Source organism: Rhinopithecus bieti, unplaced genomic scaffold, assembly GCF_001698545.2.
Source record: "Rhinopithecus bieti isolate Rb0 unplaced genomic scaffold, ASM169854v2 scaffold_9899, whole genome shotgun sequence".
In the NCBI taxonomy this organism is placed as follows: domain Eukaryota; kingdom Metazoa; phylum Chordata; class Mammalia; order Primates; family Cercopithecidae; genus Rhinopithecus; species Rhinopithecus bieti.
In genome coordinates this window covers 4,297,701-4,314,975 of record NW_016806979.1, presented here as the reverse complement: position 1 = coordinate 4,314,975, position 17,275 = coordinate 4,297,701, and the positions used below count along the sequence as shown (strand labels likewise).

Sequence of the window (17,275 nt, the reverse complement as noted above, 5' to 3'; positions counted from 1 at the left end):
GTGCAGGGCGCACTGCTCAGGACACACAACTAGCACCTGGCATGGACCCTGCTGCACTGCAAGTGCTCAAGTGATGCCCCTTGAATTCCTGCATTAACAAGCCAACTCCGCTTTGCTCCAAGGATGGCACGGAGCACGGCTCTAGCACCATGTTAGTGTAGTACTTCTGAGAGCATGCTGGCCAGCAAACACGGTCGGCACTGGCTAGCACCCGCATTTTGCAATTTATTTCATACTATTTCATTTTTATCGATAAATTCCTTTTTAAAGAGTTGGATAAATACAAATCAGTCTCTAAGGTCTTGCTGGCCCCGGATGCACTGCCATCAGACCTTCCAGACTGCAGCAGAGGCCTCACTCAAACTCGGCCCGCTATACCAAGCAGCCAAGACTTTCTTCCCTTCACTTAACAAATGTGTTCTGTGGCAGGTGCCTGCCAAGGCATGCCCCAGCCAGCCCTAAAGAAAACAAAAGACCCTCCAATTGGAGGGTGGTGCCCAAGGACAGCCACAGCACACAGGTCCCCTACAACAAGCACACCATGCTATGTTCTGAAAAGCCCAGCTACATAGAGGGAGAGGAGGATTCACTTTTGAACCCAACTCTTCTAAGTTCAACCGTCACAGAAAAAAACTCAGGCTGGGAGTTCAGGGAGTCATTCCATGAGAAGCTGTAGACAGGAACAGCTTTGAATCAGAAGATCCATTGGCATTCACAGAATGTTTTAAACCTCATGTGCACTGTAACCTCTCCCATGGGGTTGTTTCAGTCAAATGCTTTTGACACATGAGGAAGCTTCAACCCCATCACCCAAGGGAACAGACTCGTGGGCGGGGAGTGAAGGTTGGCAGGGTCCCAGGGACCTCTACATCTTCTCCCAGACTCTCCCAAGCTCAGATGCAGGAGGCACTGCTCTCAGCCTGTGCACTCCCCAATACCCCCCTCACCCAATGCATACCTATGTGGTCCTGCACCCCCTCCCCTGGTGCATACCCATGCGGTCCCCAAGCCCTCGCCTGGTGCATACCCATGTGGTCCCCAGGACACCAGCCATTCACAGATGGCGTGTGGCTGCTGGACTTGGGGACAGCAGCATCTTGGGGCTTGGCGTTCCTCAGGCCTTTGAGATGCCCATCCTCTTCTACCGCCTGCTGTGGCTCCTGCTTTCTTTTTTTCTTTTTCTTTTTCCTTGGAGACTCTTCCATGGTCTCTGGATCACCATCACCCATGGGAGAGCAGCTGCTGGGAAATGAGACACAGTAGTCAGCTCTGAACAAGTTGGAAGGGGAGCAGGAGCTCACAGACTCCCGCCTGCAACATGGAGAAGGTGCCACCCCAGCTGTGACCCAGTGCACGGAGCTCCCTGCAACATTCTTCCCCCAACATGCATTAGCAGACGCTCCACACGCAGCCATGGAGACGATGGAGGGAAAACCAGTCACGTTTCTCATCCTAACTGAGCCAAGCCCATCGAGGCCAATGTGCAGGCTACCGTGACCTGATGAAACTGCAGAGCCTGGCCTGGCCTGGGTCACCTGATCCAGCATCCTTGGATGGCTTTGCACATACAATGATGGACACTACTGTCCATACCACTGTCACTTCAAGGACCAATCCACTGGTATTTATCAGAGGAGTTTTTTGTGGTTTTTTTTTGTTTTTTTTTTAAGACAGGGTCTAGCTGTCACCCAGGCTGTAGGGCAGTGACGCAGTCTCAGCTCACTGAAACCTCCGCCTCCTGGGCTCAAACCATCCTCCCATCTTAGCCTCCTGAGTAGCTGGGACCACAGGCATGTGCCACCATGCCCAACCAATTTTTGTTTTTGGTAGAGAAAGGGCTTTGCCGTGTTGCCCAGGCTGGTCTCAAACTCTTAGGTTCAAGTGATCCACCTGCCTCAGCCTCCCAAAGTGCTAGGATTACAGGTGTGAGCCACCACAACTGGCCAGAGGAGACATTTGCTCACATATTCACATTTTAGAAAACCACACAAGCAGACTACATTTCCAGATCATACCTACGTGGGGTTAGAGGTAGATTCTGTGGTTTTGCTTTGTTTCTTGGCAGAGGTACACAGATGCCACCTTGCTCCTGCCCTTACCTGTGCCAAGGTGGGTCCTGATGCAGGCCGCCTTCTTCACCAAAACCCTCTGCTCCCTTCCTCCTCCGCTTCCTGCTGCTCGCGTGGTGGCCGTCCGTAACACATCCCACTTGCTGCCCGTTCACCTGTGGCTGTGTGCCGTCTTCCTGCCATCTGACAGCGGGCAGCTGGGCCTCGCCCTCCCTCCTGTGCGTGGGGCTCCCAGGCTGTCTCTGTGTCTGCCCCTCCTGCAGGGCGGTGGCAGCTGTGTCCTCCGGGTGCTTTTTCTTCTTCCTCTTCCTCTTCCCGTGGGGAGCCACAGTGGCCTCCCGGATGTGCTGTGGGAGGCGCGTCTCTGAGCCTAGCCTCTGGAGCTCTCCCAGGAAGGTCTTTTTCCTCTTCTCAGAGGGGCTCCGGGGCGGCTCGCTGGCCTCTGGCAGCTGGTGTGGAGGGGACACGAGGTCCTCGTTGACCTGAGGCAGGGCCGTCGAGAAGGAGGAGCAGCTCCGTGGTTCTGACAGCCCTGGGGGCTTGGGGGTACTGCACAGCAATGTGGGGTGGGGGCTGAAGGGGGGCTGCAGGCGGCTGGATGATTGGGGAGCAGGTGACACAGCCCTGTAGGGACAGCCAGGAAACAGGGAGAGGATGTTCTGAAAGACCCAGCAGAGCTGTTCCTTCTGTTCACCCCACTCCCCTCCTTTTCACCTAAAACTCTGAAAAGGCTTTTGCCCTGCAGTTTTCAGATACACATTAAGTTACACTAAGTTGGAAAGAAAGCTAACAATTAATTCGACATCTATTTAAATGCAAAGTTGGCCAGGCGCAGTGGCTCATGCCTGTAATTTCAGCACTTTGGGAAGCCGAGGTGGCCGGATCACCTGAGGTCAGGAGTTTGAGACCAGCCTGGCCAACAAGGTGAAATCCCATCTCTACTAAAAATACAAAAATTAGCCGGGCGTGGTGGCGCACGCCTGTAATCTCAGCTACTTGGGAGGCTGAGGCAGGAGAATCGCCTGAACCTGGGAGGCAGAGGTTGCAGCGAGCCGAGATTGCACAATTGCACTCCAGCCTGGGCGACAGAGCAAGATTCCGTCTCAAAAAAAAAAAAAAAAACAAAGTTACCTACGTGGTAGGTTAATAGGTGCAGCAAACCACTATGGCACCTCTGCAACAAACCTTTACACGTAACCCAGAACTTAAAATAATTGATCCCTAAGATCAAAAAAAAAAAAAGGTAAGCCAACACATGATTTTAAAAGTCAATTTCTTTTTTTCTTTCAATAAGGCAAAGTTAATAAGAATAGTTCCATGCCTTAGTTTCTTGTCACGAAGCAGTTCAGATATTTTTGCGAGCGCTAATGTTTTAAATCTTTAATACAAATGTGTTAAGGGAGGAAGCCTTCACTAAACAATAAATGGTAGGCCGGGTGCGGTGGTTCAAGCCTGTAATCCCAGCACTTTGGGAGGCCGAGACGGGTGGATCACGAGGTCAGGAGATCGAGACCATCCTGGCTAACACGGTGAAACCCCGTCTCTACTAAAAAATACAAAAAACTAGCCGGGCGAGGTGGCAGGCGCCTGTAGTCCCAGCTACTCGGGAGGCTGAGGCAGGAGAATGGCGTGAACCCGGGAGGCGGAGCTTGCAGTGAGCTGAGATCCAGCCAGCCCGGGCCACAGAGCAAGACTCCGTCTCAAAAAAAAATAAATAAATAAATAAAGGGTAAGAAATAAAAAAAAGATCCCGTGAAGATTTATTTTCCAGCCTCCAAAAGTCTCAGGGTGTTCCCAGGCAGGAAATGAGCCTCATAAGGCAGGCAAGTGTTGAGTTGGCCCTAATGACACCTCCACATTAGCATCATTAGGACGCTGAAACCGGGACACAGGTGTGTAGAGCAGAATCACGAGCAAGGCATGTCCGGGACAGGATCTAGCGCCAAACCCAGGGAGGCTCTCTGAGCTCCCTCTTGCCAGCTATGTGTCCCTAGGAAGATTAACTTCCCACTCTGAACCACCATGTTCTCCTTTGTCAATGAGCTGCGACCACAAAGCCCACCTCCCAGGGTTCCTGAGGAAAACGGGACCCCCATCATCATCTAAACAAACTAAAAGGGTCATTCCAGCCGCATGACATTTGACTACCCTGTCTTCTGGAATCTTTTCAAAAAAAGCTTATAGGGCAAGAAACGAACAACACCCAAACACTCAAGCCCTCCCACGCACACAAATCTTATGCTAGCTATAGGGGAGAAGTGTGTGTGTGTGTGTGTATGTGGGAGGAGAGTAGGGCAGAGGCTGTGGGTGACGTACAGTCATACCTCACCCTCATGCAGCACTGGAGATTCTAGAACTAGAACCCAGCGCCAAGGTCACAGTACAGTCCCCACAGGCCGCCTCATGGCTCACCCCATCTTTCACTGCTTCCTTCCCCACTCCCACCGGCTTCCAGACAGCCATTGACCAGTGACTCTCAACTTCCTGCCACTCGAGGCGCCCAACAGATGCAGGCAGCCCCTGCGGACCAAGGCCCATATGCAGAGGGAAGGGGCTGCATCTCCGGCAGGTGTGTGCAGAGGAACTCGAGAGCCCTGAGACAGTTCTTAACCCACATGACACTAGCAAGCAAGACACCCCAGAAAAAATGCACAGGACTCTGAGCTCACTCAAGGCCTCTCGCCAAGGCCTTACCTCGCCTTTCTCTTCGACTGGGAAGTACTGTCATGGGGCTGGTAGGGATACAGGACAGGTCAGTTCCCAGCACACCACGTCATCACATGGATGTCACAGACAGACCACCAACAAAGACAGAACTAAGACATCAGGACTGCAGAGGCTGAACTGCCTTCACCACCCAAAGCTCCCTTACCACAGGGGAACACAGAAGAGGGGAACCTTGGTCAGTGACGTCCCCCCGTACCTCCTGGCTGCCCAATGCTTTGTCAGTCCTGTGAGGCTGGCAATCCGTCCAACTCCTGACCAGCCAAGCACACGCAACCACAGGGAGAACCAGTCGGCACCCAGAAGGTCCCGGCCCGAAGCTTACCTGGCTCTACGGACGGGCCAAGTGGAGGCAACGACGGGGTGAGAGGTTTTCATGGGGTGGGTGAGGTCGGAGGATGGTGAGGGGGGAGGTGGACGGAGGTCATTGCCGGTCGCCCTCCACAGGGTGCTGGCCTGCAGTTATCGACATAAATAAAAACTTGGTGGTCTAAAAAAGGTTTCCGTGAGTGAAGAGGGAAAACAAAAGTAACAAAAAATGAAAATAAAAACAAAAGAGCCCAGAAAGAAAGATGAGGGGACAGAAGAAGACAAAAAGGGGAGGTGAGGGGCAGGGGAATGGTAGAAGAAGAACCAGAAAAGTATTTTTGGTTAGAAACAAAAAAAAGGAAGAAATTTTAAACAAAAATCTCAGCACAACAATCACATCCTCATGCCGTGGCTGCCTTCTAAGCTTCCTGCTGCAGAGGTGCTGGGCACCCCCCTCGGCTCTGCGCTTCTTGCCCGTCCCACCCCTGCTAGGGAAGCGCGCTGGTGGGGCTCACCCTCCCTCAGGTTCAGTCAGGATCTTCCGCCTACTGCGAAAACAGGGAACTGCTACCTTGCCCAAACCTCCATGAGTCACATGAGTATCACCAGATCATCAGGGTTCTCTCAACACCCCACACTGCCTTCACCCCAGCATAGCTGTTCTTTCATTGCAAATGGTTGGGAATAACTAAAAGACACTTTGTTCCTCTGACATGAGGGATGCCAAAGTCCCTGGACAATGTTCTCACTCCCTCCAAACCCCAACCAAGCAACTTTTGGAGTTCTCCTGATACACAGCAGTGGCGAGAGCCCCACACACCCACCTTCTTGGCAGAAAGGGCCAGTCTTTTGGCTGGTGGAGGAGACATGGTGCTCGCGGGCGCAGCAGCAGCGCTGCTTAGGACAGGGGACCTCAGCTTCACCGTCTTGGAATCTGCTCCACTTGGCGACGCTTTGGAGTGGCCAGCGGTGGAACAGTTTGTTTCCTGAGAATCGCAGAGATGGGCCGCTCCACTCCTGGCGGTCTGGGGGACCTTGGTGGAGTCGCTGCTGGCCGAGTGCTCTGGGCTGGAGCTGCTGGAGCCCCTCCTGTCAAGGCCAGTGCTCTCGTCATTCCTCTTCAACCCATGCCCGTTGGCAGTGGCTGTAGCCAGGAGCTTAGGTGAGGTAGAGAGGACAACATCCCTGCTGTCCCAGGAGCCCTGCCTTTGGCTCCCAGATCTGCTGCTACTCGAGCTGCTGGTCCCAGGCAGCCCCTGAGCAGTTCTGGGGGAAAAGTGCTGTGGAGGAGCTGGCTTCTTCACCTTCTTTCCAGGGTCATCTAGGATAGTCGGGATGTGTGTGGGTGTCTGGGGAAGTTTGGGGGAAGGGGATCCTGAGGGCAGCTTTGGAGGAACACAGCCGTTCTGGGATTTCAGGCCCAGGGTGAAGCCGTTCCTGGAAATGGGCACGCCAACCTCTTCAGTGCTGTGCAGCTTCTTCATTGTCCCAGAATCCTGTCGCTAAGGAGAGCAAAGCAGAAAACACAACTAAGGAAGCAACAAGTCCCAGTCGGGCCACGCCTTCGTAAGGCCACACGCATCTTAGCCACGCCTTCGCAAGGCCACACGCGTCTTAGCCACGCCTTCGCAAGGCCACACGCGTCTTAGCCACGCCTTCGTAAGGCCACACGCGTCTTAGCCACGCCTTCGTAAGGCCACACGCATCTTAGCAGTGGGCATGGCCTCCGATTAGTATGCTCAAGACAAATTATTTATGTGGACTCTTGGTAAAGACATTGTGGCTTCTTTGAACAATTCTGGTGTTTTGTGACATCCCAAGGAACTGGGAGACAAGCGCGCACCACTACACACCGCTAATTTTTGTATTTTTCGCAGAGACGGGGTTTCACCACGTTGGCCAGGCTGGTCTCAAACTCCTGGCCTCAAACAATCCACCTTCCTCAGCCTCCAGAAGTACTGGGATTACAGGCATGAGCCGCTACGCCCGGCCTGAATACATATCTTTATGGCCATCTTTACTATAAAACCAGTACATTTTCATCAAGATTTGAGAAACAGAAAAAAGTATAAAGGAAAAAAATTTAGCAAAGTCCCATCACCTAAACATAATCATGCATTAACATTCTAGTGCTTTCTTCTTTAAGTCTTTTCTTTTGAATGGTTCTGCCCTGAAGAGTTATGTCCCAGTTTTACCTTAATGCTATTATCTCAAGCATCTTTATGGGCAACAACTCTCAATAAATGTCTTTAAGGCAGGGTCTTGCTCTGTTGCCCAGGCTGGAGTACAGTGGTGCAATGATGTCATCATAGCTCACTGCAGCCTCAACCTTCTGGGCTCGAGATCTTCCCACTTCAGAGGCGCAAGTAGCTAGGACTATAGGAGTAGGCCACCATACCTGAATACTTTTTATTGCTTTGTAGAGATGGGGGGGTCTTGCTATGTTGCCCCGGCTGGCCTTGAACTCCTGAGCTCAAGCAATCCTCCCACCCTGGCCTCTCAAAGTGCTGGGATTACAGGCCTGAGCAACTGCAACCTGCCTGTCGGCCATCTTTGACATTTTACTATACAAACTATATATTGCTGATATATATTAACTGTACGGTTAATTTATATAAGCCATTTTGTCTCCAACTGTTGAAATTAACAATACAGTACAGTATATGTGTGTGTTTCCTTTATCCTTCAGAGCACTTATTACAACTGCATAGAAATCACTTATTATTCTGTATTCAGATGCTGAATGTCGAGCTTCCCCTGGTTAACTATGAGGCTGTACCCTTATCTCTCTTGTTCCCACTGCAGCCCTCACCGGCAACTCAAGGGTCTGGTATATAGTCTGTACTTAAAAAACACTTGTTGACCTTTTCCTGTACTTAGTACTCCATGCTGATTTTCTGGAAATGGAATTACAAGGCTATAAATACTTTCATGAAATCTGATGCAAACTGCCAAACTGCTTTTACTATACTCCAGCGACATCTATTTTTCAAAACATTTGCTAATTTGACACTTGTTTGGGCTATTACCACTTTAACATTCATATTCTCTGCATGTGCACTAGAGTGATCTCCATTTGAATGAGATCTTGTTTACAAATGTTAACCTTTTGTTGACAATATTTATTGTTTCATTTGTATTTGTAATAGGTTATGTACAAAAATGTAAATCTTAGTCGATTCATAATTTTTCTATATTTGATCCCTCAATTCTAAGCATACAAAGTCTCCTTCCCTCTACCAGAGGTTAAGAATTTACTTCTATTTTCTTCTGAGTTTTGTTTTGCTCCCTACGTTCTATTCTTTGTTAATACTGTTTCCTAAAAGGAATTCATCTTTCCACTGCACCGCAAAGCCTTTTCACTGGTTGAACATTTCCATTACACACTAGAACTTGCACCATGTCATTCAGAGTAAAATGGCTCTTGTCTGCTTGCAGTGTATTTGGAAAATCACGTTTGTAATGAAAATGCTCATGGTCAGTGAAGCGCCCCTGCAGGTGTGCCTGACACAGGGACTCTCCTTGAGCCAACCTCCACCCTTGGGCATCACTCTGCCCGTGGAGTTCCTGTGGCAAGTGAGGCTTCCTTTATTTTTGGGGGTTTTTTTGAGACAGGGTCTCATTCTGTTGTCCAGGCTGGAGCGCAGTGGCACACTGATGGCTTAATGCAGCCTCGACCTCCTGTGCTTAAGCGATCCTCCTGCCTCAACCTGCCAACAGCTGGGACAACAGACGTACACACCACGCCTGGCTAATTTTTGCACTTTTTTTGGAGATGGGGTTTTGGAGATAGGGTCTATGTTGTCCAGGCTGCTGCTTTTTTTTTGGGGGGGGATGGAGTCCCACTCTGTCACCCAGGCTGGAGTGCAGTGGCACAATCTCAGCTCACTGCAACCTCCACCTCCCAGGTTCAAGCGATTCTTCTACCTCGGCCTCTTGAATAGCTGGGATTACAGGCGCACACCACCAAGCCCAGCTAACTTTTGTATTTTTAGTAGAGACAGGGTCTCAACATGTTGGCCAAGCTGGTCATGAACTCCTGACCTCAAATAGTCCACCCACCTCAGCCTCCCAAAGTGCCCGGCACCCCTTTTCTTTATTTTTTAAGACAAGGTCTCACTCTGTCACCTTGCCTGGAGTTCACTAGCGTGATCATGGCTCACTGCACATAGCCTCAACCTCCCAGGCTCAAGTGATCCTCCCACATCAGCTTACTGAATATTCTCTATGGAGATGGGGATCTATGTTGCCCAGGCTGCTTTTTAAACTTGTTTTGAGACAGGGTCTTGCTCTGTTGCCCAGGCTGGTGTGGAGTGGTGTGATCACGACTCACTGCAGCCTTAATCTCCCTGGCTCAAGTGATCCTCCCACCTCAGCCTCCTGAGTAGCTGGGACTACAGGCACATGCCATTATACCTCGTTAGCTTTTGCATTTTTAGTAGAGACAAGGTTTTGCCCAGGTTGGTCTCGAACTCCTGGGATCAAGTGTCTTCCCACATCGGCTTCCCAAAGTGTTGGAATTAAAGACATGAGTCACAGTACCTGGCCCAGGCTGCTTCCTCACTTCCGAGTCTGGGCTACAGTGACCACCAACTTTGCAATTATATCATGTATTTCACTGCTACTTCAATTCTAATGCTTCTAATTTCAGCTTCTAATTTCAGCTTCTATTTTTTTTAATGTGAAGGGAAATACAGACGTATGTAAATGACCAAGACCCCTGCAGACTGTGAAAGGCCCTGACTGCTTGTGTGTAGGGTTCAACTCTTCATTCTAAAGAGAGAGGAAGATGATCCATCAAAAGTAGTCATCCAGGCCGGGCACGGTGGCTTATGCCTGTATCCCAGGACTCTGGGAGGCCAAGCTGGGCGAATCACTTGAGGTCAGGAGTTCCAGACCATCCTGGCCAACATGGTGAAACTCTGTCTCTACTAAAACTACAAAAATTAGCAGGGTGTACCGGCAGGCACCCGTAATCACAGCTACTCAGGAGGCTGAGGCAGAAGAATCGCTTGAACCCAGGAGGCGGAGGCTGCAGAGTGTCAGAGGCTGCAGTGAGCTGAGATGGCGCCACTGCACTCCAGGCTCAGCAATGACAGAGCGAGACTGTCTCAAAAAAAGAAAAAGAAGAAATAGTCATCGAGAGAGGGTTCACCCCACTTCAAATGATCACTGTGTTCTAATGAGGAAAATGCCATGAATTCACTAGTGAAACTGAATTCTTAACACTTCTAGCAGTAAATGTCAAACACACACAAAGGTAACTTAGAGGGTAGTTCCTAATGGTTAACTTGCAACCACATAACCTTTATCATCCTCTTTCTGTATGTGTATATATATATGTGTGTACATATGTATGACTATATATGTATGTACATAGACATATTTCTATTTCTGATCCATTTGAGTAAATTGCAGACATGATGTTCTTTTACCCCAAAATATGTCCATGTGTATTTCCAAAGAACAAAGACATTCTCTTACATAACCACAGCAGAATTACCCAAATCAAGAAATTAACATTGGTACAAACGATTTTTCCGTTAAAACGTGAGGACAGGCTGGGCACGGTGGCTCATGGCTATTATCCCAGCACTTTGGGAGGCAGAGGCGGGCGGATCACGAGGTCAGGAGATCGAGACCATCCTGGCTAACACGGTGAAACCCTGACTCTACTAAAAATACAAAAAAATTAGCCGGGTGTGGTGGCATGCGCCTGTAGTCCCAAGTACTCAGGAGGCTGAGGCAGGAGAATTGCTTAAACTTGGGAGGTGGAGGTTGCAGCGAGCCGAGATTGCATCACTGCACTCCAGCCTGGGTGACAGAATGAGACTCCATCTCAAAGAAAAAAAAAAAGGGTATTTTTTCCCACATGCTTATGGTTGAGTTTGCTTGGTGCCTATAATCCTGGCACTTTGGGAGGCCAAGGCAGGAGAATCGCTTGGGCTCAGGAGCTTAAGACCAGCCAGAGCAACATAGTAAGGCCCTGTCTCTACACAAAACTTAAAAATTAGCTGGGTGTGGTAGTGCACTGGTAGTCCCGAATACTAGGGAGGCTGGGGCAGGAGGATGGCTTGAATCCAGGAGCTCAAGGCTGCCCTGAACCATAAATGTGCCACTGTACTCCAGTCTGGGTAACAGAATGAGACACTGTCTCCAAAAAAAGAGTTTACTTGGCATTATAAAGGAAATAAAAAGAGCGCACACAGAAAGTTTGCTTGGCACACCTGTCATGACACCTGTAAGTGGTGCTGGTCTCATGAGTAGAACAGATCTGTGAATGACAGTTCTAATTTGCTGGGTCAGGATTTTCTCATTCATGTCTCCTCTTTCTCTATACCCGATGTCAGCTGATGACCAGTTTAAGAAATAACATCGGCTGGGCGCGGTGGCTCACGCCTATAATTCCAGCACTTTGGAATTACAAAAAAAATTAGCAGGGCGTGGTGGCGGGCGCCTGTAGTCCCAGCTACTCAGGAGGCTGAGGCAGGAGAATGGCGTGAACCCAGGAGGCGGAGGTTGCAGTGAGCTGAGATTGCGCACTGCATTCCAGTCTGGGCGCCAGAGCAAGACTCCATCTCAAAAAAATAAAATAAAATAAAATAAAATAATAATAAAAACCCATCAACTAGAATAGTGCAAAACTGCCTGCAAACTCCTTCCACTGTGGCCAACTTCCCAAGTGTAAGGAGGTCTGTGGGGAGCACCAAGACCAGTTGCTTTGGCCTCCATCATTCTCACAAATACCTTTCCAGTCAGCGGGGAGGAAACAATCCCATTGCCAATGTTCTTCTTGGAGTGATCTGGAACCACACTCGGGCGGCCGGGAAGGGAGGAGGAGCCTGTCCTGGAGATGAGGCCCTCGGGACTTTTCTTAGAGCCTGGAATTCTGTCAAAGGAAGAAAACAAGTCGGGAATTCTCTTATTAAAGCTGAGAAGGCATTACAGAAACGGAGAGAATCAGAGTAAGTTAAGGTCAAGGTCATAATTATATTATTTTTAAAGGCGGGGCAAGGCAGAAACACGGTCTGGGGAAACCCTGCCACTCCTAACTGCTTCTCTGGAATCTCCCTTCGCCTTTCAACCACCATGAGGCTGAGAGATCAGCTCCAGGTACCTGCTGAATACAAGCAGAGCAAGGGCAAATTAGAGTCAGAATTCCTCCAAGATCAGAGTTAAATGCACCAGAAAGCAAGAGAGACCCCTCGAACACCCCAGTCGCACTCAGCGGAGATGTACAAAGCAGTGAAAATGCCTCAGTTGCCATGGTCTCCAGCCTCCAGGTCAGTGACAGCCAGCTCCGGGAGAAGGTCCCACCAGAGGAGCTCTGCGGCAGCACCCCCACAAACACGTTCTTCCCAGCCTGGCCCCACAGGGGAAGGGCATCGGCTGGCTACCATCCAGGGAGCAGTACCTCTAATTTAGGGCAATACTATACATGGTGACTTTCCCATTTACATTCAAAATAGCATCAATGGGAGGGCAGAGGGAATCCTGTCCTGATCTTCCCGAGGCTCTGGCTTTACTAAAAAGGGTCCTTCCCCATGGACCGTCTCCATGACACATGATGAACCCTCCAGTGGAATTCCCAATTACCACCAAACAAAAAAAGGTTAGGGAGGCCCATTGGTATAAGAAAAGAGCAGAGGGAGTGAGCTCATCTGGGGAGGGGGTGAGTTTATTACCGCAGATAGAACAGCACATAGGCCTGCTGGTTCAGAACCACCTTGACGTTGCTGGAATGGACCAAGGAATCATTCATCTGGTACCACTGTCCATTGCTTGCCTGAAGCAGCCAAGGATTTTGCAGAAAACAAAACAATCAACAAGCATCCCATTATCCTCACTTTTTAAAAAGAGAATGAAAAATCTGTTACTTGCTACACTTCCAAATGCTATTAATAATCAACCATAACAATTTCCTACTAAAATGTGTAATATTTTCATAACTCAGAATGTGACCCCAAAGTGTGCTTTGAGTCCCAGTTCCTTCCTAGTGCCCCAACAGATAGCAACTGTCCCTTCTAAAGGACATTCAAGCAGTCTCATCACCATGGCCATCTCCCTCCTACATTTGGCTTTCACCAAGATTTTGCCAGGGTTCTAAGGATGGCACCAGAAGTGGCTGCCTCTTCCGTGTCTCACTGCAAGTCTGAGAACAGTAGGTTCTGGTGCAACACTTTTGTAAAGGCATCTTTTCACTCCACGCACAGAGGCAACAATGAGGACTTGAATAAACTACAAAACATCACTACTTTTCACAAAGAAAGTGTTCTACAGAGGCCACATCTGGATGTGCGTGGGTGCTGAAACCCGCCCCAGGAGGCAGCTGCACTGACACAAGCCTCTCACCTTCACATAGCAGTAGTAGTGCCCGGCATGGCAGCTGTAGCCCGAGTGCACCAGGACAGCATAGAGTCCATACATGACAGGATCACCATTATTCTGGGACATATACGGACGTATGTTGAGGAATTCCGGATAGCCTACATCCTGTTTGAAAAATCAAGGAAAAGGCAAATAAGATTCACTTTGAGAGTAAAGATCAATGTGCCCTTTCCATCCACAACCACACAAAATGCCCGACTTGGCTGGTCTTTAACAATTTGGGGGCCGGATGCAGTGGCTCATGCCTGTAATCCCAGCACTTTGGGAGGCCGAGGCAGGGGGATCACTTGAGGAGTTCAAGACCTGCCTGACCAATATAGCAAAACCCCACTTCTAATAAAAATACAAAAAATTAGCTGGGCATGGTGGTGTACTGCCTGTAATCCCAGCTACTCAGGAGGCTAAGGAATGAGAATCACTTCAACCCAGGAGGCGGAGGTTGCAGTGAGCCGAGATCGAGCCACTGCACTCAGCCTGTGCGACAGAGTGAGACTCTGTCTCAAAACTGCACCGCCACAAAAAAGAAAAAAAACAATTTGGGGCGACTGGGTGTGCAGCAACACTGTGCAGGAGCTCCCCCAGGCAATGATTAAAAACCAAGATGCTGGCCAGGCGCAGTGGCTCACGCCTGTAATCCCAGCACTTTGGGAGGCCAAGGCAGGTGGATCACAAGGTCAAGAGATTGAGACCATCCTAGCCAACATGGAGAAACCTTGTCTCTACTAAAAATACAAAAACTAGCCAGGCGTGTTGGCACGTGCCTTGTAGTCCCAGCTACTTGGGAGGCTGAGGCAGCAGAGTTGTTTGAAACTGGGAGGTGGAGGTTATAGTGAGCTGAGATCGCACTGCTGCACTCCAGCCTGGCAACAGAGCGAGACTCCGTCTCAAAACAAACAAACAACAACAACAACAACAACAAAACACCAAGATGCTGAGAAGTGAGTCTTTTCCACAACAAAACACCAAGATGCTGAGAAGTGAGTCTTTTCCAATCAGCCTGTGGGAAACTTTATTGTCCCATCAAGCGATGTAGAATCTGTTCTTGTCTTTGTCAAGCATCTACATTAGTTCTCTCACCACCTGCTTCCCAACGATCAAATGAGAAGAGTCACTCCTTTTCTTTTCCTCCACTCTACAGGAACATTGTTGGTAGGAGAAAAGGCAGAGAATGCTGGATTTTAGCTCTTCAGAAACAAAAGTGCTGAATTAACACAGCCAACTGCTACTGCAAGTTAGACTTTTAATGAAGTGGATCAGAAGAAAGGTCATGTCAAAATGTGTTCCCAAAACTGACAATTTTTCATACAAAAAAAGACACGCATACATATATACATATATGCACACATATATACAGACCTTATACATACATGCATACACATACATACATGCACACATACACACACGCATACACAAACATGCACACACATATACATACACACACATGTGCATACACATATACACGCACGCATGCATATATACATACACGTGCACATACATATACACACACGCACACATATATCCATACATGTACACATATACACATACATGCACACACATATATTCTTGGCAGTAATAGTGCCTGGCATGGCAGCTGCAGGCTGCGTGCACCAGGACAGCACGGAGCCCACACAACAGGATGGCCATCATTGTGGGTCTATACAGATGTGCATTTAGGAACTCTAAAACATATAGACATACTTTTTTTTTTTTTTTTTTGAAACACAGTCTCGCTGTGTCACCCAGGCTAGAGTGCAGTGGCACAACCATAGCTCACTGTAACTTCGAACTCCTGGACTCAAGCAATCCTCCTATCTCTACCTCCAAAATAGCTGGGACTATAGGCACATGCCACCATGACTGGCTAATCAAAAAAAACTGTTTAGGCCAGGCGTGATGGCTCACACCTATAATCCCAACACTGTGGAAGGCCGAGGTGGGTGGATCACTTGAGGTCAGGAGTTCAAGACCAGCCTGGCCAACATGGTGGAACCCCGTCTCTACTAAAAATACAAAATTTAGCCAGGCATGGTGGTGCACTCGTGGTCCCAGCTACTTGGGAGGCTGAGGCAGGAGAACCACTTGAACTTGGGAGCCTGGGTGACAGAGTGAGACTTCGTCTCAAAAAAAAAAAAACAAAAACCCAAAATTTTTTTGTAGAGACAGGGTCTCGCTATGTTGCCCAGGCTGGTCTTAAACTCCCAGTCTCAAGCAGTCCTCCCACCTCAGCCTCCCCAAGTGCTGAGATTAGAGGTGTGAGCCATTATGCCCAGCCTAAATCATTTTTTTAAACTGAGTTGTGGGATTTGTAGAAATGCACAGATCTTCAGTATACAGATCAAAGAGTTTTGACAAGTATATACTGATGGACATGCAGAACATCAACTAGAAAATTCCCACATCCCAGACACTGCCCCCATCTCAAATATCCACTGTTCTGATTTCTGTCATGATTAATTTTGCCTGTTCTTAAAACATCACATCCATCAGTCATGTGCCACATAACCATGTTTCGGTCAATGACAGACCATATATACAACAATGATCCCATAAGATTATAATTCGGCATTTTCACTGTACCTTCTCTGTGCTGAGATACACATATACTTCCCATTGTGTTGCAACTGCCTACAGTATTCAGGACAGGAACAGGCTGTGTAGGTTTGTGGCCTAGGAGCAAGGGGCTATACCATACAGCGGGCTTTGTCATCTACCTCTGTGTACGTGCACTCTATGACATTCACACAGGGACAGAATTGCCTGGTGACATATTTCTTAAAACGTGCCCTTGTGGTTACACGACACGAGTCTACAACATAAAGAATCTGCAAACACATTTGGGAAATGCTGACCTAAGCAAGCCCCCTACCACTACCAATGAGGAAACGGAGGCTCAGCCAAGGGGCTCGTTCCAAACCGCATAACCAGGCTCTCAAAACAGAACTTGAGATTGTTATGAACTACAGCCATCAGCTGGGAGCAGTGGCTCAGGCCTGTTATCCCAGCACTTTAGGAGGCTGAGGCAGGTGGATAACCTGAGCTCAGGAGTTCGAGACCAGCCTGGCCAACATGGCGAAACCCCGTCTCTACTAAAAATACAAAAATTGGCCAAGCGTGGTGGCGGGCGCCTTAATCCCAGCTACTCTGGAGGCTGAGGCAGGACAATCACTTGAACCCAGAAGGCGGAGATTGCGCCACTGCAATCCAGCCCGGGCAACAGAGCAAGACTCTGTCTCAAAAAAAAAAAAAAAAAGAAAAGAAAAGAAAAGAAAAGAAAAGAAGAAACACGTCTTCTATTAAAATGCCACTATAGGCCAGGTATGGTGGCTCACACCTGTAATCCCAGCACTGTGAGAGGTCAAGGCAGGCAGGTCACTTAAGCCCAGGAGTTTGAGACCAGCTTGGGCAACACAGCAAGATCCCGTCTCTACAAAAAACTTTTAAAAAAATTAACCAGGCATGGTGACATGTGCCCACAGTCCCAGGTACTCAGAAGGCTAAGGCAGGGGGATCGCTTGAGCCTGGGAGGTCAAGACTGCAGTGAGCTGTGATTCCGCCACTGCACTCCAGCCCAGGTGACAGAGTGAGACCCTGTTTTAAAATAAAATAAAATTAAAAAAATAAAATGCCATCGTGTCAAAAGTAGTTTTTTAAACTCCATATTCCATAAAAAGCCAGAGCATGCAATGGCACCTGTTCTAGACATCAACAGGACATGGACGATACGAGTCCCGCCACCCAGTGCTTATCACACTCATCTGGAGAACCCTGAGCGTCCCTGCCAGGAC

The 17,275-nt window shown here is 48.9% G+C and overlaps 1 protein-coding gene across 4 annotated transcripts in view; it reads right to left on the bottom strand.

The window, feature by feature from the left end:
- The window catches only part of USP36 (ubiquitin specific peptidase 36), a 45,765-nt gene that overhangs the window by 5,128 nt on the left and 23,362 nt on the right, over window positions 1-17,275 (bottom strand). For 3 of the 4 annotated variants that reach the window (XM_017879362.1, XM_017879361.1, XM_017879363.1), the window contains 7 exons: window positions 13,455-13,595; window positions 12,788-12,888; window positions 11,850-11,991; window positions 5,927-6,604; window positions 5,119-5,249; window positions 2,100-2,693; window positions 1,028-1,242 (listed from right to left, as the gene is read on the bottom strand). In XM_017879362.1, coding sequence (XP_017734851.1) covers window positions 1,028-1,242; window positions 2,100-2,693; window positions 5,119-5,249; window positions 5,927-6,604; window positions 11,850-11,991; window positions 12,788-12,888; window positions 13,455-13,595 — 2,002 coding nt within the window. The remainder of the gene's footprint in view (window positions 1-1,027; window positions 1,243-2,099; window positions 2,694-5,118; window positions 5,250-5,926; window positions 6,605-11,849; window positions 11,992-12,787; window positions 12,889-13,454; window positions 13,596-17,275) is intronic. The other variant, XM_017879364.1, reaches the window with a different exon arrangement.